At 39.4% G+C, this 25,854-nt stretch overlaps 1 protein-coding gene across 2 annotated transcripts in view; it reads left to right on the plus strand.

The window, feature by feature from the left end:
• The window catches only part of ARHGEF26 (Rho guanine nucleotide exchange factor 26), a 77,390-nt gene that overhangs the window by 1,329 nt on the left and 50,207 nt on the right, over positions 1-25,854 (plus strand). The window contains exons 2-6 of one of the 2 annotated variants that reach the window (XM_044432726.1): positions 282-1,400; positions 5,383-5,422; positions 10,203-10,348; positions 16,930-16,986; positions 21,775-21,935. In XM_044432726.1, the coding sequence (XP_044288661.1) occupies positions 333-1,400; positions 5,383-5,422; positions 10,203-10,348; positions 16,930-16,986; positions 21,775-21,935 (1,472 nt within the window). In that variant the 5' untranslated portion in view covers positions 282-332. The remainder of the gene's footprint in view (positions 1-281; positions 1,401-5,382; positions 5,423-10,202; positions 10,349-16,929; positions 16,987-21,774; positions 21,936-25,854) is intronic. The other variant, XM_044432727.1, reaches the window with a different exon arrangement.

Genomic DNA, 25,854 nt, shown 5'->3' on the forward strand with positions numbered 1-25,854 from the left:
AAATCCAATACTTCTTCCTAGTCTGATGAGGCCTCAGATATACCAGCCTGGAGTTGGCACAGCTAACTTTTCCCTCTATTGGTTTCAGTGGGGTTGCATGCCAAAAAAGAAAACCTGGTAAAGCCATCCCATGAGCTGCTTGGCATCCTCTAGGAAGGCTTTGTAAGCAGTGGATGATGTCCCAGTTCTCTACCTCCTCCTTCCCAATTAATAAACTATCCTTTCCGATTGTGAGATTCTACCCAAGGATAACAGCTGAATTTGCTCTTTTTTGTTGCTAGGAGGAGAGATTGTGCACCTGACTGGAAGCTGGGTTGACCTTGGTCCTGGTTATGGAAGGACAGAATGAAGTGGACTTTTCCAACAATGACATCACACCCTTGTGGAGGAGGAGGTCAGCTCACCAAGTTCATTTGCATGCAAAAGCCAAACCAAGACCTCTGTCTTATCAAAGTTCCACTGGGGTCCTCTTCACAGATTTCCCTGTAGAGGACAGGGATACATTCACTTTAGTTCAGCCTGCTGAAACAATAATGACTTCTGCTGACAACCAGTGCTTTCAAAGGAGCCCTTTGCTTTTCAGCTGTGGCCTTGGCTCTGTCCCAAATGGGAAGGTTAAATTTCCAGAGCAAAAACCTGTCTCCTCCAGGCTTTCTGACCACCGGTCACCTCACATTCTGAGGATGGTTTCAAATAATTCTATAAACTGTACAGCTAGTGGGTCTATAAATTCAGCAGGCAGTAAACTGACTCACCCAGGAAGGATTTCCAATCGAGCAGCACTTAGTCCGGAGAAGGAACAAATTGTTTTCACATCAAGCCTTGGATTGTCGCCTACGGAAATCGTACATTCGCCAAATAACAACGCAGTCAGCGCCTTAGCATTACAACCCAGCCAGCTTCCTAAAAACTCAGAGAAAGCATCTGTTTGCCTGTCTGCTACGATAGAGCAGCAGCAGCAGCCTCTCCAAAGACTGCCATCCCACCAGAATGAGCTCACAGAAACGCTGCCCGTGGTTCTGAGTACAAACAGTCCTGCTGCACTGAAAGTAGGGAAGCAGCAGATCATCCCTAAGAGTTTAGCTTCTGAAATAAAAACCACCCACAAAGCCAACAGCCAAAATGTGGAACCAAACAGGAGGGTTCTTAAGGTACGCAGTATGGTGGAAACCCTTGGCGTGCCTTTGGTAGCTGGTGGGGATGAAGAAACAGAAGGTGATGTGGACACCCCAGGGATGCTCAGGCGGACTTTGAGGTCCACTTCATATCGACGAGCTGTTGTGAGTGGCATTGACTTTGACAGCACTGCCAACTTGAAGATGAAAAACAGAATGTCTCAGCCAGTACTGAAAGCAGTTGTGGAAGACAAGGAGAAATTCTCCAGCTTAGGAAGGATAAAGGTAAGTAATAAAAGAAACTAGCTATGCTAATGCTCTCTAATTGTATTTTACTTTTGTGCTATATTTGTACTCAGCCAGGTTCCCTCCCCCTTGAGATGTTCAGAGTAGTTCAGAGTATACAAACCCTGTGAAACAGGCTTAGTTTGTGATTTGCCTAGAGGAGCCCCATAAGTGAAGCCCCAATTCACGCTTCACCCAGCAGTTATACTTGCTGTCATGTGCATTCTTGAGTGTGATGAGAAGAGAATAGGGGATCTTTCTGGACAAGACAGTCATTTTGGTATTCATGAATGACTCAGATCTGTTCTGGTAGAAGAATGGGAAATGCCCCTTCCGTAAATGGGCTTATGGCATATGGGGAAACTTGGAGTCTTTGGGATGGAGAGGGGAGAGAGAGCAAAGTGACTTTTGCTGGGCTAGCTCTAGGCTGTGCTGTGTGTGTGTTGTTGTTGCCTCTCTGGACAAACTGACCAACATCCTGCAATTTATTGACACCAGGTGAGAAACAAATGGGTGCTCCCTTTTTCTACACATCCTTCCCCTCCTAGCAGTAGAATACTGCAATCCTCACATTTTCAGCAGTTATCTAAATGCAGGTTTCTGAAAGGTAAATTTAAGATCAGTGACAGAGGCCCAGTTCCCACACAACAGTAATCTGGGGTTTTTAAAATGCTGGGTTACCATGAACAAACCAACCTGCTGGTTTGTACTTTTCCTGACAGTGAGAAGAGAAGTGCTGTCCCTGACTTGGTTATTGTTATGTCTGAGCCTTGGAATGCCAGGTTTTCTATCCCTGAACAAGCCAAAGTTGTAATCTAAAAATGAACTTGGGGTTGCAACTCTAGCTTGTCCTGGCTGAGACATGCCAGAGTCACTTTGGGTGTAATAATAACCAAGCCTAGGATGGAACATCCCTGGTTTGTTTAATTACTGTCTCTGACAGGAGGAGAAGCATGAAAGAAGGTGAGTATTCCCAGCTCCGCTCTCCATATTTCTTCAAATCTGGGTTGGGGGATTCTTCCCAATGCATAATCAACCTTGGCTCTGTGCTTGTGGCTAGTCAAAGTTCCCAGTGGCAGCAGGAAAAATCCATACATACTTCACCAGAATGCCAAGCACAAGCTCAAAGCTAAAGAAGAGACTTGCTTTCTTCTTTGGACTTGCACATCCTCAGTGCTTGACCGGCAGGTTGTGCTTGGAGTGTATTTCAGTACAGGGACAAACCAATCCTCCTCCAAGGAAATGCCAAATTTTGGGGTATTGAGGGTAATTGGTTCAGCTAGTGCTTGCCCTCAGAGCACCCCCACACTGCATCCCGTCACTAGAGAGCAGATCGAGACAGTGGCAAAGGGGGTTCTCCATGTCAGGCCCTGTGATGCTCACCACAGCATCCTTCTTTCTAAACATTTTTTGTCAACATTTCCATGTAAGAGACATAGAAACAGTGTGAGTCAGAAGGGGTCACCCGGGTCATCTAGTCTGACCCCCGACTAGCAGGCTCCGCTCACGAAAACTAGGAGAGAGCAGAGTTGAAACGTGGCCTGAAAGAGTTGAAATGAGACCAGCTAATGTAAGTGGATACTGATGCATGTTTATTATTTTACTTTTCAAATACATTGCCCTTTTTACCAAGACTGACAGACAAAAAAAAAACCCACCAGCAGCTTATTCCAAAGTAAATGTATTTACGATGGTAGCAGCAGAAGCAACCCCAGTCTTATTCTTGTAGTCCTGATGGTGCTATATTTAAATGAAGGCAAAACTGCACACGCTCAGAATATGTGTGTTTGTGTGAGTGTGTTTAGCAACCATTATTAAAACAGCAATTGTTTGCTTAACATATCCAGAATGTACAACAGGTTGCTACGCTTGGAATGGTGGAGAATCTTGGCTGTGTGTTTCCCATGTCCTTTTAAAGGAAAGTCTTGTAAGATCATTACGGTGCAATCTTGTTTGTGTTAAGCAGAAAAAGTGTTGCAACTCCCAGCATTGTCCAGCTAGCAGGGCCAGGTCTTTTTCCTTTCTTAACATGGTCTGGATTCTAGCCTAGGTTCAGGGCCTGAAATGACCTACTTGCAGCATGGCGTGTGTGTGTGTTGGCGGGGGGGGGGGGCTATCCCCTCCTCTCCCTCTCCGGGGTTGGCGTTAATGTCTCAGAGCCCCTTAGCACTGTGAGGAGTGCAGACCACATTATCAGTTGTTTTCTTATCACATCTTCCTTCGTTCACACATGCATATCTCCCCTCCTTGTACTTTATATATTCATTATCACAAATATCTGATGACATGGTAAACATGACTGACATACCATGTGTGAATAAGCGTGACCTGGGATTTTAACCCATGGTTTGCTTACATCATTGTAACCATTGTCCGGGTTTTATTCTTTGACTGGCTGGAAATGTCCGCATGCTTTCTGGAAGCATGCCTAACTTCTGTTCATTGATACCTAGTGCAAACGATTACCGTGGAGGTTCTGCCAGCTTTCATCGGAACGATATACATGACAACACAACCAGAAGCTCATTCCCTCCGTCAGGCAAAGCAGGCCATATTGTGCCTCCTGTATGCAGTGTTTAGAAAGACTTCATCTGGATGAACCTCTTGTGCAGATTGTATATGTAGTGCTGATTCCATTGTCTTTGGACTATTAAATGAGCTTTTCTGACTCTTCAAGACCACCCTCTATATAAAAATAAGAGTCTAAAGTTCCTTCTCATTCCATATGTGTTGCTGAATCCCATTGCACTGACAGGTGCATTAACTGTAGTCCCATTTACTACACCTCCTTATGCATGTGAACAAAGCAAAGAGGCATTTCTCCAAGAGCTTTCAGATCCAGTAAGTAATTAAATCATAGTAAAGGCAGCATTTTTGCAACTTTTGCCTCTGTATCCAAGCCAAATGTTAGGTAAGCCACATAATGAAAGGCAGAGAAACATACAACAGAAATAGATAAACTTGAATTTTTCTCCTCTTCCTTTTTGCAAAAAGTAGAACTCTTATTTAATTCCATTTTTAATAGTTTTGAAAAGTTAACTTACAGCTCAGTCATGCAATGGATTTACTTCTATAATATTTGATCCGAATTATATTGCCTGTGTTTGGATAATGATGGTAGGAAGGAATGTTTAAAAAGATGTGAAAAACTTTGATAGTTTGAATGTGTCATAGTTTAGATGAATTTTAGTTGCCTCCTACATTCAAGGCTCTGGATACTTTTGATGAAATATTTGATTAAACCTTCTACAGGACACCTCTTAAAATTGCATAGTAAAGCTCTCTGGAACTAGCCATAATTAGTATTGCTGTATTCAAGCACGTGCCACTCTGCAAAATCCACACTTGTGTGATTTTTATTATTTTAATGGCTATTTTAAAATTAGTTTTACACCCATTTAAACAAAATACGTGTGAAGCATTTTTCTGTAAAACATTTGGAAATCACTGTTCTGTACACCAGGAGGTTATACACCAGGAAAATGTTTGGTCAAATGTTGAAGACTTGAAAGATGATTTCATTAATTTCAGGCTAATGAAATCACTTGCATGTTTATTAAACTCTTCTTGCATTGCATTTCTCCTTGAAAAGAAAAGAAAATAACTTATCCCATGCCATGCAGAAATAAATTACTGATTGCTAAAATCCATCATGTCATATAATCTGACATGTACATGGAAATCCTCCATGTACTTTTTGCTTTTCATCAATTTCTATGGAAGCAGAAAATCCATGTGTACATCTCTTCCTGTCTTGTTTGTAGGAGTATGAAGTACTCTGAATTTTAGGGCCAGAATTTTTCAAATATTACAGAGCTTTTGAAGTGGTGGCTACTAGCACAACCCGCTAACACTCAAGTATTTATTCAAATATTTTGTGCCCTAAAATATAACATTCATTTTATTATGCATCTTGTTGTGCGTTCCTATTTTCATTTTTTTTTCTCTTTTACCCCATCCCTTTTCTTTTAATCTGCCTTAGAAGAAAATGCCTAAAGGACAAGGGACCTTCGATGGTGAAGGTAAGTACTGTTGTTTCAACAATTTGATGAGAATTGTCAAAAATGATATACAATGAACCAAATAAGTTATACAGCAGGACTCCCGTATCAGCACAGATCAGTTCCAAGCCCCCCCAGTGGGTGCCTGAAACCAATGATAATAGCAAACACTATATTGTACTTATTATACATTTATAAATTCAAATTTGAAAAACATATTTTTAAAAATATGCATTGTATAATTTATTATACATAAATAATAAATAATACATGTATTGATTATTATTATTATTCCATAAATTATACATTTCTTTTTTCACAATTTCATTTGTTTTTACCTTGTCATACATTTCTTTTCTTTCCCTATTTATGACTTCTCCCTAGCACTTTGCAACTTCTCTTTCTGGCCAAGGCCAACCACAGTTAACGAAAAATGCCATAACTGAGCCAGTGGATGGGGTGGTGGTCCTGCTGCACTTCGAAAACAAAGTTTGTACCAGATACAACCAAACTGATTTCGTTCATTGTGGGGTTTTCTTTCGAGGTATGAGGATGTGTCTTTCGGTTTAACTTACAAGGGCAAGGCTGTTTATTTAGCAATGGGGCACTCCCATGAATTGCAAGCTTGGTGATTGTTTGCCACAGAGTTTGGAGGCCTCTGGATATTCTGTGCAGGTCTGGAGGAGTGGTGAGGCAACCTGCCCCTCCCTGTCTTCTTGCTGGCATTTTCCACTAGACGAGCTTTTCCTAGCTGAGACGAGTCAGAGGATGAAGGAAGGAGGCTGGTCTTCCTGACCTTGAAGAGCAGCCAGTGTCATCCTTTGCAGTGCTGTTCTTTCCTGAGGCCCTCGCTTCCACGTGAGACTCTAAAATACCCCATGGCCCCTCCTATGCTGCTCAGGGGCCATAGGATTGCCCCTTAGGGAATGACATAAATCAGCAGAAAAATCTGAATGTTTAGGAAGATGATGATCATAAAATATGTGGTTTTAGAAGTGCCAGACAGATGTTTGTGTTTCTGCATCTTTCCCGTTTAGTCATCTCATTTGTCATTTGTCAGATTGTATAGTTGCTTATTTGTTGTGGAATGAAAAAAGTGCTTAAGGCAGTTAAGAATAAAGTAACATACAGTAACTGATTCATAATTAAAATGTTAAATCCCACATGATTAAAAATGCTTGCTTGTTTATTGCATCTCAAGGGAGTAGAGGATTGCAGCCTAAACCATCCATCTTGTTTGTAGTGCACTGTCTCTGCATTGATCACCCGCTCACTTTGCATTTTCTGTGAAGCCAGCCGTGTAGATGTGGTTGCCAGCGCCATTCTCTCTTGCCCCACCACACGGATCGTACGTCACGTTCCTTGGCAGTACTTCTGTTCGGTGGCCTGACTCTGTCGATCAGACTCATCTTTTAGACTTTGTCTTTTCAGAACCATTAAAAAACAACCTGTTTGTCTTTGTTATATCTTCCTCTGGTTCTGTCACAGTTTTAGCCATATTCAGGCACTAGTTATTTTAGTAATTTAGACAGGGGCTTGCTCCTGAGTAATGTTGCAGGATGGAAGATTTGAAACATAGTTTTCTCTTGGTTGCTTGGTGTTGACTTCTCTGTTTTAATTCAAATGGTTCATGGTGAAGTAAAGTGTAAAACCTTGGTTATCTTTATTGCACAGTCCTGCCCTGTCCATGCCAAGAGACCTATGTCTTTGGTTAGAAGATGGAGATTAGATTTGAGCAACAGCAGGATTTTATAGTTACATAAATTGTTTGTTTGTTTTCTTTGTTCTTTCTTTGGAAGGGTCTCATACGTAACTTGGAACTATTTATGAACCTAGTGGAGCAGGGGTAGGGAACACGGGGCATAGGAGCCAAAGCCAGCCCTCCTTGGGTCCCAAGCCATGGCTTGTTTGGTCCTTTCCTGCCTTTGAGCAGTTTTTCCCTCTTTAAAAAGATGCAATCTCTCTTCTAAGATTTAGGTACTTAAGCTGTGATATATTGAAGTTTGTTTGTTTGTTTGTGTGTTTGTTTTTGGCCTCTTCCTTTTGCCTTGGCTCCCAAGTGGAATGAAGGCCCTGAGAACTTCTCTGAAATTGAATTTGGCCCTCATGCTGAAAGGGATTCTCACCCCTGATGTAGAATGTATCACTAATCAGAATGTATCACTCCAATTTTCGTTCCTAGGACTCCAACCAAATGCAAATGCCATGGCTTGAACATCTGATTATGTATTTTCCTCCACTTCTTTTTTCCTTGACAATCATCTAGCCTGATGAAGCATTCAAGAGAACTCAAAAACGTGTACAATATTTTGTAACTGGATTTGGCCTCATAAAGTGTTGAGGTGATAGTTTTCAGAAACTTAGTACTGTCCATGCTTTTGTCCCAATTTGACGTCTCTGTGGCCTCTGGAAGACTTTTCACTGTTCCATAGGATGTCCCCAAGAAGGATGGAGCTGAAACTGTCCAGCATGTGGTTTTCTTTCCTGCCTTCAGATATTTTGCTGCTTTAGTAAATGATGGCAGCAAAAAGCATGGTGCCAGAATCCTTTGCTGCACACGGTCATGTTGTAGACAAAGCATTTGAAACCAAAGCATAGGCTCAGGGGATTTTTTAAACTGGCAGTGGTTTAAAGTGCTTTTAACTTACTTTTATTGACTCTTGCTAGCCATGTGACTAGCTTCTGTTGGTGCACAGAGTGGAGAAGTTGGTTCTATGACCAGAATGGTTCATTGGTACTGAAGGTCTAAAACCAGAGGCAGGAATTTCTAGTTAATATTTCCTTGTGAGGAGTGCTGTTTTATGTAACAAGAAATCCTCATTCTTCTTTGATTTTAGGCAGTGGACAAAACCTCATTTGTTCTTTCACACACTGAAATATTAATTTTCTCTGTCTGGATATTGATTTTTTTCAATATAAATTTTAACCATTCTGCTATTGCTGTTTTATTGGATGTTTATGATTTTATGACTTGTAAATCATATTGCACTTCAATTTTTGGAGGGAAAGTAAGAAGAGAAGTAAAATAAGCACCTTTAGTCAATGTTATGCCATAACTGATAGACAAATGTAGTTCAGATGTTATGCCAAATCTTGGTTATTGAGCAGAGAGTAGTCTCCCTCCATATCTTATGCTTTGCAATGTCCTCTTGCCTATTCTGAAATGTGGCAAAAAGGCGAACTGTGATTTGCATTTTCCTGCTATGCAGAATAGTAAACCAGGAGGTAGACCTGGATTGCAAGGCAAATACGAATCATATTGCACTGGTTAGAATGAAGTATAAAATTGTAATTTGCCACCAACCAGGATGAGAATTGTAGCACATAAGAGGAAGAAAGAAGGAGGGAAGCACACACCGATGGACTAGAGGTTCCCTAGAACTTGTTTCCATATATCTGAACAGTTTATTCTTTTAAATTACTGTTTAATTATTCATATAAAAGCCAGCCTGTCTTTTCGAAGTGAAAACAGAGCTCATATCTAGCTGTTCCACAGTCATGGAAAGCTTGAGAGAGCATCAGCAACTGCTGTTTAAAGATCTTTACAGTGATCCAGACAGTTTTGGTTTGTTGATATGTGCATGTGGAACTCCAGTGTATGTGGACTTCCTTGTTTATTTCAATGAAAGAGAGAAAACTGAACGTGCATTCTTTTGCATATTAAGAGCTGCCTGACCATAAAAATGAATGGGAAATTCTTGGGGGCAGAAAGACTTTGTACACACTCTAACATTGAATTGGGTGTGTGAGAGAGCTGAAAGAACTTGGCAGAGGCTTCCACTCTTCAGGCTGTGGAATGCCTTCTTTATTAGGTGCAGCTTCTGGGCAAAGCACTCTTGTAAATCTCATCTCCTAAATATTCTGTATCTCAACATAACCTCTTTCGTCCCTAACAAAATAATGGAACAAGTTTAAAAGCTGCTTTGAAGTTGCCATCAAAATAAATGAAACCATGAATGTCCATTTGACTGAATCATTTATTCCAGTGCCAAAATTTGGGGTTTGTAATCTCTAAAGTTGGGATTCTTAGAGAAGTATTGTAGATGATGGGGTCTAAACCCACTTGTCTTCATTTTCAGTAACAGTAGGATTAATGAACACTGAGTTCATTTTCTAGTACTGCTGTAGGTTTCCAATATGTTACTATGGCATTATAAAATTCTTGGCTCAATCAAAGTGTAAACTCTCCATTTGAAAAAGACTTGAAAGCTAAATATTCTAACCTGTGTAAATTATGCAAATCAAGCAAATAAAGATAACTTATAAGCATAAGCTACCATGCATGTTATATTTTCATTAAGCATGAAGGAGAGCATTAGTGTATGGCAGTAAAACCTGCCCTCTGGGAATACTAAGAGTTGCAAGGCTCTTCCCAAACATGTTTCAGCCCTGTCTTTGCAGTCATAAGGGATAGAAACTTGTCTTATTCAACATGAAAATTGACAATCCGAGAGTCTCAATTCCTTGTCTGCTTAAGGACACACACACACAACCTTGCTTATTAACTGTTATATCAGACATGTTTCACCATTTCAGTTTGTATTCACTCAAGAGCAAGCTGGTGGAGAATAACACTTGTTCTGGTTTTTCTTTAACAAAGAACACAAGCTATTATTGAATTCGGGTGGTAGGCATTGTTTTGGTGGTACAGTGATCTTTTGTTACTGTAATACATCGTATGCTAGCCCATTGTCTATCCTGAACAAGACTCTATCTTTGTCTGTGAAGTCTGAGAGGGATATGAATAATTATGTTATTTAGAAACTCTTCTAAAATCACTTTCCTTTTCATATTATTGTAGAAAATGCTGTGTTGTATCAGAACTACAAAGAAAAAGCACTGGATATAGATTCTGATGAAGAAGAGGAATTTAAAGAGCAGAAGTCAGATGAAAAGATAGTTATTCAATACAAACCTCTGAGATCAACATGGAGTCAGTTATCTGCAGTAAGTGTCACAATATTATTTAGCCGAAAGACAAATGGAAAAGCAGTGGTGCCTCAAAGCAAGTTTCGTATCTGCTGATGCCCTTTTCAACTTAGATTTTATAGCTTTGTTTCTCTCCCAGCGTCCCTCAAACTACCCTCCAAACTGCTGATGGACATGCAGAAAATACTCAAGAGTTGTAATTGACAAAGAAGAATTGATGCTGCATCTGGATTCCTAACCTTGTTTTGATTCATACAGTTTATGCAGCCTTACTACAAGTCACCTGCATTAGGACTTTGGCACTGACCTGTCTTTCAGTTTTATTTTGGTGTGAGGAGCCTTTGGAATAAAATAACTAGATGGGGAATACTGGTGAAAATAATGGATTGCCATACAAAGTTTTGTTAACACCATTCTATAGATAGTTTGTTTTGGTCTCACATTATTGCAGTGCGAGCTAAACAGTGGTTCTATGCAAATCAGGGCTTCTAACATATGTATATGTATTGAAAGAGACCAAGGAACAGAGAAATAATGTTTTGGCAAAGAAACTTAGAACTTGGGTATCTGAAGGAACAGCTGTTATATCTGTTCGACATACATTAGCATCTTCTTGGAAGGTCCTCCCTCATGTTTGTCTACTATCTCAGGTGAGACAGGTGGAGACAAGGGAAAGAGTATTATTGGTTGTGGGTCCTTGCTTGTAGAATTTCACTCTACAGAGAGGTTTGCCTAATGCTGATATATTTTAGATACCAGGTAAAGAGGCTTAATCTCTGAGATGCTTTTAATTTCTACTGTGATTGGTTGTTGTTGTTGTTCTGCTTCTCTTGTTTTATTGTTTCATTTTAATGATATTGTTCCAAATAGCTCTGTAGGAGAGGGGGTAAGAATTTTGGCAAATGCCATGACAGCATCAAAATTGTGTAAAGTTTTAGAATGAACTTCATCTATATGATTGAATTATTACTTTCTAAAGCCCTGATCTTAAAGTGGTCCAATGCTAAGCCATATTTTGGTGCTACATGAACAAGATCTACCTAAGCCTACATACTTCCCTTCCCTGTCCCCAAAGGGAGGCTCTACTTCCTCCTTTAAACTAATTGCACTCCATTGTTATATCCAAAACAGAAAATGTGGTTGTGCTAAACCATTCTTGAGTATAATAATCAGGATCTGAAACCATGGCTTGATTTGACTCATTTTAATAAACCATAGTTCAAAGTAATCACAGTTTGGATCCATTCAGATGTTGCAGCAAATAATGCTGTTTTTGATTTCATCCTTTGGTGCATGTGGAGTGGAGAGGTGAGAAGAGCCACTCAAGGTAAATGTTAACTTTGGCATTGATGTCCTATCTGAGCTTTTATCTTAGAAGTGTGATTGCCTCTTTCATGTAATTGCTTTCCAAACTATTCCATTGGGACTGGACAGAGCTGTTATGGAAAATGAACATAAACCCCTGTCCACATGATACTACCAGGCTTAATATTACTGGAGCAGTTTTGAGACCATGCCACTAAGATAACAAAAAAGCAGATTTATTATTTGAAACAGATATCATTTACGTTTCGTAGACAGTGAAATAATTAAGCAGTGAATCTCTTCAGTTGTAACAGGTCAGAGTTCTGTTTCTTGTTTGTGTACTTTAGTCAGCTATGGTAACAATATGACTAAATTCAATTAAATACTTAGAATGTTTTTGGTTGGCTCCTTATATTTGATTTTCATATCTTTTTGTAGTGGTTTTTTTCCTACATCAAGTGTAAGAAAACTGCATGCTTATGCCTTTTAAAAACCTTTTTTGCATTTGCAAAATTATCTTTAGCTTATTATTTATTTAAAAACAAAAAAAAATTGTGACAAGTGGCTATACTTTAGTGCATCATCTTTTAAATGGCTGGGTATAACACATTTGCTAGAAAGAGCGGCTGGTCAGAGAAAATGCACTTTTGTGAATATGGTTGTGCGAATCCTTGGAATATGGTTCAGTGCTGAATTAATTCCCTTGGAATCATTTAAACTTTGTATATAAATCAGGCCTACACAATTTGTGATTCACTAAGCCAAATGTAACCCACAAGTGTTGTGTCTTGGTGTGAAAGGTGCTTGTTAGCCCTCCTGTTCTTACAGTCCCAGGCAAACAACAAAGCCAGGAGATTTGGCAGGTTAGGCTGGTGAACTCATTTGGGTTTGGTGGGCGACAAGCTATACTACTATTGGAACCAGATCCTTCACTATTTCAGGAGATTAGCAGAAGAATGTGTGTTTGTATGTGTGTAGACAACATAATATTTTCCTTTTGCTAGAATAGCTCCTCAACCTGGTGACCTCCAGATGTTTTGGTCTTCAATTTCTATCAGCTCCAGCCAGCATGGACTATGGTCAGAATATTTGAAATCATAGTCCAAAAGATCTGAAGGTCATCAAGTTGGAGAAGGCTGCCATAAAATTATACAGTACCCAATATTCATTGGATGGAAAAGGAAGTCTCGCTTTTTCATAGGTACCATCAAAGCATGGTGGTGTATTGATAGTTAATACAGAACTGGCTTATGTGACCCACTAAAAACCCCAGTCCCCATTGTGGTAGGCCAGCTTCTGTTCTGAATGGCATCTTCATGTTGTGAACGAATGGGAAAAGCAACCAGTGAGCAGTTTATTCTATGTTATGTTTATTCTGTGTCATTTTTCAGCACGTGTTATGCTGAAAAATGTGATATACCAGCTATATCTGACCTTGTATATATTATGTATTGCTAGGAATTGCAAGTGGACCTCTTGTAGAACATGTCTTTGCAGTCCATATTCTCTTCTGCTGTAGTTTACTACATTCCTCCCCACTCTTTCCCCCTACCCAAGAAAACATCAAGGGATGCTTGGAAAAAGGGATGGAGCACAGAGCTGCAACTGGAAGGGGAGGGGAGTTGAAATCAGGAACCTTCTTCTGCAATCAGAAGCTTTGTCTGTGCATGCAGGCAGGTGAATAACTTTGTGTATCCTTGAGATGTGTGTGTGTGTAAAATTTATTTGAATATATCTATAATTTAGGAGTAATGTGTGAGAGATAGCTATATTCCTCTCAATACGGTTTTTTATGTTTTGCCTCTGTGTTGTAGCTTTCTTGTAAGATATTTTATTTAGTTTGCTTATCTCGGCTTAATTGACTCCATGAAAAAAGAAGCAATAGATGGGAACAGAAGGTCTTTTGAAAACAATTCGTAGACCCCCTGGGATGTGAAACAATTAAGATTTTTTTAAAGCTTTCTTTGTTTACAGCTGTGTAGATATCACTGAAGAGCTAAATGCTGTGCTGCCTCATTCACATTCTAAAGGGATGGGAGGATATTGTGATGGATAACTTGAATCTCTAAAGACTTAGATTAAGCTTAAAGAATTTCATTAGACCAGCTGGGCTAGCCACAAAGTATTTCCATATTTCCAATGTTTGTTATACTGAAATGAATCAGCAAAGCAAAGAAATAAACAGAATATAGATACATATTTCTTTGATTTCAGTTGCTGTCCTTTGCCTACATTTCTCCCAAGAGTAACCCTGAATTAAGTGTACCTCAGTTCCACTTAGGAGGAATAGACCTATTTAGGATCACAGCAACAATATCTATATTATCTCCCACCCAGTCTGATTATTTGTTACATTTCTATCCTGCCCCTCAAGGCATTTGCAGAAAAAAATCTCTCAGAAATAAAACTCTAAAAATAACAAAGAATAAAACATGAAGATGAGCACCAAATTTAAAGTATAAGCAGCTGTGTGTGTGTGAGTGTGTAAACAACAACAATCCAAGCAGTCTCGGCAAATGTAATAAGTCAAAAGTCTTACTTAAAATGGCGGGCATTACAGAATCTTCAAAACTATGGCAAGTACGCGTAGTCATAAAGCCTGTTCCAGAGTGCTACGGCAATTGCTGTTCTTTCCTGTTAAGAAACTGATGTTCTTGAACTTAATAGGTACACCAGGCATGGTACAATGGGGATTGCCCATTTTAATTGGTGTGGGAGGATCATCAAGGTGGTGTTTCTTGAAGTATTCAGGACATGGGACTGTTGAAGACTTTAAAGATCAAAACCAATGACTTCAACAGCTTTCTCAAGTATCTGGTAATTTTGTGGTGAAGCTTTTCTTCATGTAAGAGAGGCTGGAGATGTTTCTAGGAGTACATAAAGGTAGCCCTATGTAGAGAGCCTTGCGTATATCTGGGCTAACAGTTGCTAGCATGTGCAAGACTCTGTCCAGATCATTTTCCTCCAGGAAGGGAAGCAGCTGGTGAATCAGCTGAAGCTGATAGCAAGTGCTCTTGACCACAGCATCTATCTGTGCTGCTATCTGGAGGGCCAGGTCAAGCAGCACCATCAAACTGCAAACATGGTCTTCCAGTGGGAGTGTGACCCCATCTAGAAGTGGTTTACATACCTCGAATCCTAGATTTGGACTCTTAACAGTGAGCAGCTTTATTTTGTCTGGATTCCACTTCAATTTGTTTCTCTTTATCTAGCCTAGGACCGGCTTCAGCCAGTCATTCAGAGGAGAAAGGCTGTCTCTAGAAGAAGCAACAGATGCTGGTATGGAGAAATAGATCTGGGTGTCATCAGCATATTGATAACACCCAGTGCCACTCCTCCAGATGATCTCTTCCAGCAGCTTCATATAGATGTTAAACAGCATTGGAGACAAAATGGGGCCCTATGGGAAGAAGTTAGCTTCTTCTTGGAGGAGCAGTTGTGTCCAAGTATCACCATCTGGAAGCAGCCCAAGAAGTAGTATGCAACCATTGCAAAGCAGTGCCCCAGTTCCCCATTCCTTCATATGGTCCAGAAGGATGCTATGTTTACTAGTACTGAAGGCTGCTGAGAAATCTCTGCAGAACCAGCACAGGCACGCTCCTCTTTGTAAATTCTGAGTTTGAGATTGTTCCTTACAATAAGCTTGTTTCTCTGATACCGTCCTTCCTGTCCCATCCTGTTTTTTGTAATTGCAGTCAAAATGCACAGTGCCTCTGCCAAGGATGCCTCCTACACCTGCATTTGTCTAGGGCATTTGGAAGATGAAATTGTAAACATGACCCATTCCATATTCACTTGCTCCTTCCCCATTTGGTTTTCTCACAGCCTGTCTTCTTTCCCTTGTTTGAGTTTGGCTGAGATGAAAAACAGATTAAAATCAATGTGGGAGAGCTTCTTTCCTTTGTTCCCACTGTTGCTGCTTTTTCACTGATCTTGTCCAAATGTCCAAGTGGCAGCAAGACAGCCTTTATTCACTTTATCCTCTGCTGTGTAGCATTGATTGGTTTTCTATATGGCCTGTAAGTGGGTTCTGGTGACACTGTCAAGAAAGTGGGTAAATTCAGGTAGGGTTGGTCACCAGGGACAACTTGTCCAAGGTCTCCCAAATCTAGAGTTGATACCATTTGTATGTGTATATTTTACAGAATACAGTATTCATGTTGACCTCATAGGATGTACTTCTCTGTTCAAACTTAGCTCCTAATTTTTCTTTCTGGACTTCTGTTATTTGCATAGCGAACATATTGCTGCTAGACATTTGTCATGGGGCCTAAACATTTTTCTTCAACAGAAAGATGTCATGTTTTCCACAGTAATATTTTATTGCAGGGCAAATGTGTGTTTCTTTCTTCAATCATTTTTATTAGAATAATATATTGTTTCTTTGAGAAGCTATAAAATGCTTGGGACATGCTTTCACTAATAATTCAAATAAGCTCACTGTGGAATATTGTTCCTATATAAACAAAGTGTAGAGCATTGTAAACAAAGTATTATTCTTCCTGAGTGAGCACAAAATAAAACCATGGTAAACCTAACATTTCCTATTTTGTGTAAGTCATAGGGTCATGCATTTAATCTTAGATTAATTAACCTATTATTGGAACATGTGTTCAGTTTGTTAAGACCAATCTCTTATTTTGGAATTATTTCTAACTATAGATGTTTATATGGTTTAGGATACAGCTGCATAACTTCCTTAAAAAGGTAGTTGAGGAGTTATAAGAATGGACAAAATATAATCTGCACTTGGAATAATTAAGGTTGGCATCTTGTACCTATTTCTGTGAGAGTTAGATCCTTTGAAACTCAGACTTACTTCTGAGTTTCAAGTAAATAGCTTTATATCAGTAACTAATATTATTTTAGATGAACAGATACAGCATTTCTGCAGCTTTTCTGTCTGACTTCACTGTACATAGAAACCAACTTTGCACACCTTACCAGAATTTTATGAGCAGATAAAAGCAAGAAAAAAGAGAAAATTTGAATGGGAAGAGTTGAAGTGATTTTACATGATATAAAATAGTTTATGAAAGAAAAATGCTTTACAGTTTTGTTCTAATTTTAGTAAGAATTCATTGTTATAACTAATGGGTTTGATCTGTACTAATCAAACTTTAGTTCTGTTTAAATCAGTGAAACCTACATCATGACAAACTTATCCGACTGATTGCTGTGGGAGATAGGTACAATTAATTCAGTTGGGATTGAACCCCAAAAACCTTAATTATTAATTAAAAGAGGTTTAAATTATGGGCATCATAAAAATAATTATTTACAATTTATTTCAGGTGAAGAGGAATGGCTTATCCCAGACCATCAGCCAAGAAGAAAGAAAAAGACAAGAGGTACCTTAATGATTATATGCTTAGTTCATTCATTAATATGAGCATTTCATTTGCTTGCTTTTGTGAAGATGTCCTCAGTGCATTCTATTTCGACACTTTTCTATTCCCTTTCTCTGAACCAAATTATAAAGTGTTTTTCTATATAAAGCATATCTGTTTTGCACTGACATGTTTAACGATGCAAGGCCCAGATTAAAAACAAAACAAACAAACAAAGCTACTAGCTTCACCGAGGCTGTTCCTAGTTCAAGGAACGGCATGACCTTGCCCATTCTCTGGCTTAAGCAGAATGTAAAAGTAATTTTATTCATTAACACCCACTTTTCTACAATACCTAGCCTTCTTTCTAAGCCAGTAGCATGAAATGTCACATATTTTCAGATAGGGGAGTGATTGTGAGAGAGCTTCTAAGGCTTGAATCCACAGTGGTCCTCCTTGCAGTTGTAGAAAGGGTGGTGACTGAGTGGAGGTTGTTGCATATGGAAGGGAAGAAGTGACAGATTTGCTGCAGCCTCCAGCAGAATTTCCATGCCATTCAGGAAGATCCTTCACTCCTCAAGAACAGAATTGCGGGGGGGGGGGGGTGCAAGGGGCAGCAGAGTATAAGGGGAATAGGACTATTTGCTTCCCGTTCCCTGAACACAAGCATTCAATGACCGGAATTCCACTCCTGTGACCTTAAAATGTATCATGAGGAGTGACCCTAAAAGTCTCCTCTTTTCTCCTCCTCAGTCCTCTGGAGGTTTCTGCTGTACTGTTGATGAATGTGGATAATCTCCTCCAGCTCCTTTGGGTTTGAACAGCACTTGAAGAGAGTTGTCCCTCAGATCAGATCTGCTAATTCAGTGAAAGAGCATAAAGGAAGGATCTTAAGAGCCTTTTGAGTGTAAGTCAAGTCAGATATTTAAGCTGAATAAAGTCAGAGTAGGGAATGCCCAAGGGTGGGTGGATGGGAATTCATAATCCTAAACACACTTCTAGGGCTAAGCCTGGCTTCATACACTGGATCTTAGTTCTGAAGAAGCATGCTTATGATGGCACTGTCAGAACCTATCTTGTTATCAGGGGAAGAGCCAGAGATTAGGGGAATTTTTTCAGCTATGGTCCAAGCCAAAAGGAGCACAAGATCATGTTATGCTAGGTAGTAGTGACTCGTACTTGAAGAAAGAACTGCTGGATAGGAGAAGGACAAGGATTGTAGAAGATGGATAGGCCAGTATCAGCTGTGCCTGATCCACTTTGTGTTTTTTCACTGGAATCCTGCACTCCGCCAAATGACGCCAGATGCAAAAGAGAGTCTTCTCTTGTGTGAATGGGTTGTTCAAGCTCCAAAACTGTTAGATTTTGAAAACTCTGGATATTGAGTGGATAAATAAAATAACTTTATGTTTATAGGCAGCTGTTAAAAGGGGCAAAGGGTGACATTATTAAAGGTGCAATATTACCTGTATTTATAGAGACAAAAGGCCTACAACTTCCATTTTGGAAGCTATAAACCTGTTTTCAGTCTAAAATACTCAGAATTGCTTCCCAAGTGTTTTTTTTTTTAAGGGCATAGTGTCTGTTTAGGGCAATTTCTGTTGGAATTTATTGATTTAACATGCTAAACAGTATATGAAACCATGAAGAAATAGATCAGCCAAAACTCAAACATTAATAATAAAGCCTTACCTGGTTCTTTAAATCATGAACAGATTCTGACCTTGACTGTATTTGCTTCTTTCACCATTGCTTGCAAAGCTTTAAGTATTCTTCTGGTCTGGAAAGAATTCCACCAAGTATTCATAGGCTACCAAAGTTCAGCATCTGTTTGCTGTTGACGCTGTCCATTTCACCTCCTCACTTATGGCGACTGTCACCTATTTCGAGTAAGAAATAGTAATTGGCCAAATATGCACTCATTCCCCATCTCCAGTTAGCTTCACTAGAGTCTGTTAAATTACATGTGAGCTCAGACATTCCTCATTTTGTTGTTTTGAGCCAATCATTTTGAAGTCCTTTGAAAACATGTGTTTGTTGTACGTTGGTGCACAACAGATATCAGTGGCCAGCCCATATCATATTTTCCCTATAAAACCGGAATGCAGAGCCTTGGATTTTTCAGCTTGGAATGAATCAGTGAAGTCTGTCATTGGCACTGAGAACAAAGAGTCCTTAAAAAGTATTGAGTACGAGGAATCCTATGTCCCTTCTCTGAACAAAAATGCAAAGTTTGGAAGCAATTAGTCACAGAACACTGCTGCTCTTGTCAGGCAAATCCTTTCCTCCAGCTTGGTTCCGGCACCAAATTGCTTGTGAGGGTAGAACAAATTGAGGGCATGATGATTTGTGAGGAACATAAGTCATTAGCACTAAGTCTTGCCCTTTCCATTCATTTTATACAAGAAATTATCTGCATGTGCCTGGATGGAGCTTGAGGACTTAGAAAAACTAGCACAACCCTGGACCGTTCATTATAATAGCTGTAGCATACCACAGACTGCTGGACCAGCATCCTTCAAAGGGCAGTGGCAATACAAACTATACCAAGTTCCCAGCTCGTAGGTCAAACTCCTTTCACAGGGCGCAAAACAATCGTACCTAAGAATTATATACACCTTAGGACATTACTAATGTGGACATTGTTTATTAACCCTGTGCCCAAATCTAAACATAATTAATTGAAAGAGCCACACTCTCTGCCTTACCTTTTTCAAGTGTGGGGAGCCCCTTTCCATGCAGGGACAATTCTGGAGGGGCACTTGGTCCCATTCTAGGGGGTTTTGGGCAAAGGCAAAGGAAGTGGGGTCAAAAATACAACTCCCCCTCCTGCCACCTGCATATTGTAGTTTTAAAGCTCTTACTGCAATAACTAAGACTTAGGAGAGATATTTCAGCCATTCTGAAGGACAATGGCTGAAAAGTCAGGAAGCTACCAGATTATGGATATCTTAAGGAGGAAGGGGTCATAGGAGGGGGGATGTAGCCTTTAGGAGAAGCCCAGAAGGCCTGATGTGAGGCCAAGGGTGCCTTGAGTTTTGCCATCTCTGCCATACTTCAAAACTGTATTCCCTGTCTAGTTTTAGTTTGTAAGCTCTTTGAATCAGGTACCTGCCTTTCTGTACTCTGCATACTTGTGACATAATGCAAATAAATACATTTGGATCAAACTGTGCCATCAGGTACATTAGTTGTTGAGGAGGCTGAGAACAGGGGAAAAGGCTGGGGAAAAGATATATGCAGGGTTGTGTATGATTTGGCAGAGTGAAGAAAAGAACTAAGTGCAGTGGGAAGGTTTGCGTGGGAGGCGGCATGTGCATTCTGGAAATCTACCCTTTTTCTTTTCGGCCAGCTGATCTTTTGTGAATAGCATCTGGCACAGCTGCTTCTCAGTTTGCACTGCTTTCAAGGATCTGAATCTTTCACTATCTCGAATTGTTTATTGTCCCAAAGACTGTTCATTCATTGCAGGGAGGAGGTTGCTACTTATGCAAGGCTCTTTCTCTCATTCTCTCTCCCCCTCCCCTCCCTCCCCTCCCCTCCCGGCTACCCCCTCACCACACTTTCTTTTTTATTACCTCTACCTAGACCACAAAAACAGATACATCTTTTAGAAATGACAGCCTTTTAATTCTGGTAAACTCTAGAACAAAGTGAATTGCTGTACCTTTTGTTACTGGTTTCTAAAACATGCGTTGGTATAGCAGGCACTTTAAATAATTGTTGTTGTTGTTTTCTTGCAAAAACCTTTGGTGGTAGGTTAGAGCTTGGCCCAGGTGAGAGCCTGGTGCAGTTCAGATGTAATGATGTGAACCTGAAGCATCCTTTATTACACTGAGAATGAGCCACAAGCCCACTCACCCTCTCCTCCCTTTTGTGCATTTGTTAAAGTCAGGGGGTTTGTTAAGCTGTGCTTTCTGAACTGAACAATGTAATGTAAGGGAAATATAATCATGATATACAAACCAGGATATGAAAGGACTGGTGGTCCCCCAATTAAGTAACAGTCTCCTCACTGGGTCCGGCCTGGCATGAATATCATGATGTTTTCTGTGCTGGGGGAAGACATTCCTCTACCCATATATATGTTTTTTTAAATTATGCCCAATTTTGAAGTTTTAATCTGTATAAACTGTGCAGGAAGCTTTGACTATTGGGTGGCATGCAAATGTAATGCATGAATGAAACCAGGATCTGATTACATAGGCAACTTGCTATTTCTTAGTCCCATAAACTATGGTTTATCCAGCTATGGTTTATTTAAAACAAAAAGCTTTAAAGGCGGGTGTTTCACAATTGAACCAACCATCTAGCAGCTGCATTCACTAAGTTCTGCTTCTGATATTGCAGTATTTATTTATATGAGATTTATATCCCACCCTTTTCTCCCTTTTTTCATTTTTGAAGAACTCAAGGCAGCTTGCATAAAGCTTTTTGCCCTTTATGGGCCAGGAGAAAGCATGGGATTAATTCTTTGCACAAAATGCACAAATTTCATTTGCTGTAGATATTGTTTTATATGGTATACATACTGATAAAAGATTGTTTTTACCAAGCTACATGCTAAATCTAACCATGTAAAGTGGTTCTCAAAGGACTCTTCTGTGGACCATTGAAATTAGTTCTGCCACAGTTAAACTTTTGAGAAATGTGTAGTGTGATCTACTGGAACAATACCAGAGCAGCTCTTTCAAGACAACGGTGTGTGTGCAAAATACCATTCCAGAGATATGCTACTGTGAAAACATTGTTCTCTAAACCCAAAAATTGAGTTCATTGAGTCTTTATCTTTTTCTGCCTAATGTGTAGGCTATATTTGAAGTGATATCTTCAGAACATTCATATTTGCTCAGCCTTGAGATTCTGATACGGATGTTTAAGAACTCTAAAGAACTAGCTTCTACCATGACCAAGACAGAAAGTCATCACCTTTTTTCCAATATTGCTGATGTCTGTGAAGCAAGCAAGAAGTAAGTTTTAAACAGATATTCTCACCAAATTCTCCTACTTTTTTTTGTCCAAAGCATCCAAAAACTTTTATGTGTGATACCGTACAATCCTATTCATGCCTAAGAAGTACATGTCAATGAATTCAGTGACTTATACTCAGTATATAAACTGCAGCCTTAATGTTTGTGTCAGTCAACAATGGTAAACACACATAGCTAGCAGCTTTAACTCACTCTGACATAAGAATAAAACATACAGACGTAGTATGAAGCTAAGCATGCCATACATGATGCAATTTTCTGTTCTGTTTTGTTTTTGCTTATAAAAGACGGCTCATAAGATATATTCTCATTTTGCTATTATGTTATTTCTAAGGAGTCCTTTCTGATGTTATTGCTAAAGATTATCTTTCATAATATTAACTTGATAAATAAAGTTTAGTCTGTATGATCGGGATCTGGAAAGAATTTGTGTGTGTGTGTCCAGTGAAAAACTTATGAACATGGTATTTTTTCATTCCAGATTATTCCTCATAGGAATAATAAAGCTCTTCCTTGAATGTCTGTAACATTGTGCAGGCAACATAAACATTAGGAAGAATGGACAGTCTCTAAGCAGCTCCAGTACACCCAACCATCCCTTTTACTTAGTGAATTTAGAGAGGCTGAGTAACTTGATTGAGTGGAATTGGAGAGGGCTAAATGGGGCTTATGAGAGGCATTTACAGACCTTCCTTTTCTCAGACTATCCTGAAGAACTTTTTGCCCATGAGCTGAGGAGGGAAAACAGGGCTCTGGTAATTTATAAAGGGATTTCTCTGTATACAAGCCTGTGTACTTTGAGCCGCATGCTCTGCATACTTTGTAGCTTGCCTGCCTAGGAAAGGATTGTGCTTTATGTAGGCAACTGGAACTTGGCTTTCCCTCTATGATAAAGAAGCAATCCTGAAGTGATTTTAAAATGAAGCAGCTGGTCTTTTCTGCATCAGGATCTGCAGCTTTCCCTCAAGAAGAAATAGCATGTTTCTAGGATTCCTGCCTTTTGCTAATTCCATTTGCCCGCTTGTATGCTCTTAAGACCTGTTGAAATTTGTAATACTTAACAATGTGTTATTGGCTGCAGGTTTGTAGCTTACAGCTAAAAATGTAACTTTTTAAAGTTACTCTTTTATTATGATTACAGCTTGAAATCATACTAGGATATATATCTTCACCCTAGAGATCTATAAGAGATTGCTTTTACACAGAAAGTTGCATATTTGTTATGCAGGTCCATTTAAAATAGATTTACTGCTGTGTTGCTATAAATGTTGGCAGAAAATTTGTTGGCAGATAATGTATTGCAAAATATGAAGAGTGTTAAAAACGTTGACAAATTAGACATTTGTAGTTTGGACTCTCCATATTTCTTCTGGTTTCAAATCAAACAAATAGTATTTTCCAAACTTTCAGGGGTGCGTGGGAAGAAGACACATCCAAGTTAAACTCATAGGGCATGTGCTCATGACATGCTAAGCTACTCTGGAAATTAGCTATGCAGTGTGGTACACAAACAAGCCATGGTGCACCCAACAGACAGTTGGGCTCACTGGGCCTTGTGTCCCCCCGCCCCTTCTTCTCCCTTGGTCCCCTAGTTGGGTATCCCACTGTCCTTCATGGCAGAACCTGCTTTCCCCACTCCAATTGCTCCTTCTCTTTCTTCTCTGCTATTATTTTAATGTTTAGGAGCTTCAAAAAACAGAGGTGGGACCATATTCTTTTTTTTTTTTTTGACCCCTCAAAATTGTGGAACTGTATGTTCCACAACAAAGACCATTTTTTGTTGGTCTTTCAGTGGCACACTGGTATGTACTTCCTGCTATCTGGTAGGTGTGATCTTATATTGTAAGTTTGAGTTGTCAAAAGAAGCAGAAAAAAGAGCAGAAAAGTGGACCAGTAACATATGTTGTAATTAATAGAGTGGAACTGCATATAGGCAAATTCGTCCAAGTACCCAGCAGTTCTAGAAAGATCAGATATTACATCCCTGTCTTCTCTTTCAATCTCCTTTTTGGAGCACTTCCTGTGGTTATTACCTGATATGGTTATTACCTGATGTGATTTCCTGATATCTGTAAAAATACATATTTTTGGAGTGGGGAATAGATGCAAATTGAATGATGGGCAAGTAAATGAAGGGGAAATTTTACACCTACAATAACTGCCTGTTACTGCACATGCTTAAATTTCCCCTCCATGATTGCCTCATCTTCATCAGTTTTATTAATCCACATTTATCCCCATTTGCTTCCCAGCTATTATATTTGTGTATACATCCCAGTCCAAAACCAAGTGATAGTTGGAATTTAGAAGACCATTAATAAGGGAGCACAATACATAATGGATGGCCATTAGTACACACTTACACAAATGTGAAAGACCAACAACAGCAACAGCAAGCATTTTAAAAATAGCGAACACACAGTTTTCTGGGATGATGTTAGTCCAAAATGCCTCTTGGGCATCAATGGAGGGGCTGTTACTGGCAGCAGCATGCATGAGATCAAAAAGAGCAGCTAACAGTTCTTGATGCTAGCTGCTCCCATCAATTCATGATGCAACGTGAGGACCCATTCTGGATCAAACAGCCTTTAGAGCAATCTATGGGTTCTTGGTGGCTTGTTGCTGGCAAATACGGCACACTGCTGGAAGCAGTCTGCATTCAGATAAAATAACAACTCACCATGGCCAGCTGCCCACAGTGGCTGGTAAACTACATGAACCCAGTGATTGCATTTCTGTGATTGAAGATTATTATTAGTGAGTTTTTAAATGCTCTTGTTTCAAGGATGGTTTGTCAATACATTATTTTGTCATCTAGATTGTATCTGTCTGTGTGTAGTGTGTTTGTGGTGTGTGTGTGTGAAAGAGAGAGAGAGAAAGAGACAGAAACAGAGAGAGAGAGATAGGCAGAGATAGAGAGAGGATCTCCATGCATTTCTAAACTTTGGACTCTACTCCAGAGTTACTCCTCTTTTCTTTTAGAGGAGATAATATGTTAGAGTACACTTTCAAGAGTGTAGTGTCTTACTTGGGAATAAGCCCTGTTGACCACAGTAGAACTTAATTTTGAGTTTCTCTCTGTTGTTGTGCCTTTTGAATAAATTAAGAAAGATGTTAATGAAATCAGCTGGTCCATATGGGTTTCCAGTTGAGTGGTATAAAATATTTTCCAGCTTGTCAGTTCCAAAACTTCATTGACATGGAAATATATTTTAAAAATGCAATGCTTTGTTTAATAAATTGTTGGGAAGGTTCCTTGGTCTGTTTGTTTTGAAGACTGTATATAATTCTTGTTGTTTCTGCATGCAGTCAAGTTGTCTCCGACTTAGGGTGACTCTGTGAATGGGTGACCTTCAAAATGGCCTATCCTTTATAGCCCTGCTAAGCAATTGTAAATGCGATGTTTTGCCTTCCTTTAGGGAATTGATCCATCTCATATTTGGTCTTCCTCTTCTTTCTCTGCCTTAAATTTTCCCTAGCATTATTTCTTTATTTTTAAATTTATATGCCACTGAATAACCTGACAGGGCTGCCTAAGCAGCATATCATCTTCTTCTGTTGCAGTCTCATGAGATGCTGGAAAGCTGTATATATCATATGCAATCTATCATATGCATGGATTAATATTGATATAGTCAAATGTATGTAGCTCTATCCTTTTCCTCTTACGTTTTGCTAAAATTTCATAATCACACTTTTAAAAAATGAAACGTTTTGAGAGCCATGGCCATGTATCTATATATCTGTGTTGTACAAATTGCTTATGTTAAGCCCTTATCATTGTAGGGCAGTCAGATATGATAATTACTGCTATATAGACCTTGCCTTTTTATCTGAATCTTGCCAGTGGCTCTGAAGGGTCTATCTTTACTTAGTCATAATATTTAATATATGAAAA

This window comes from Varanus komodoensis, unplaced genomic scaffold, assembly GCF_004798865.1.
Source record: "Varanus komodoensis strain SLA01 unplaced genomic scaffold, ASM479886v1 scaffold25, whole genome shotgun sequence".
In the NCBI taxonomy this organism is placed as follows: domain Eukaryota; kingdom Metazoa; phylum Chordata; class Lepidosauria; order Squamata; family Varanidae; genus Varanus; species Varanus komodoensis.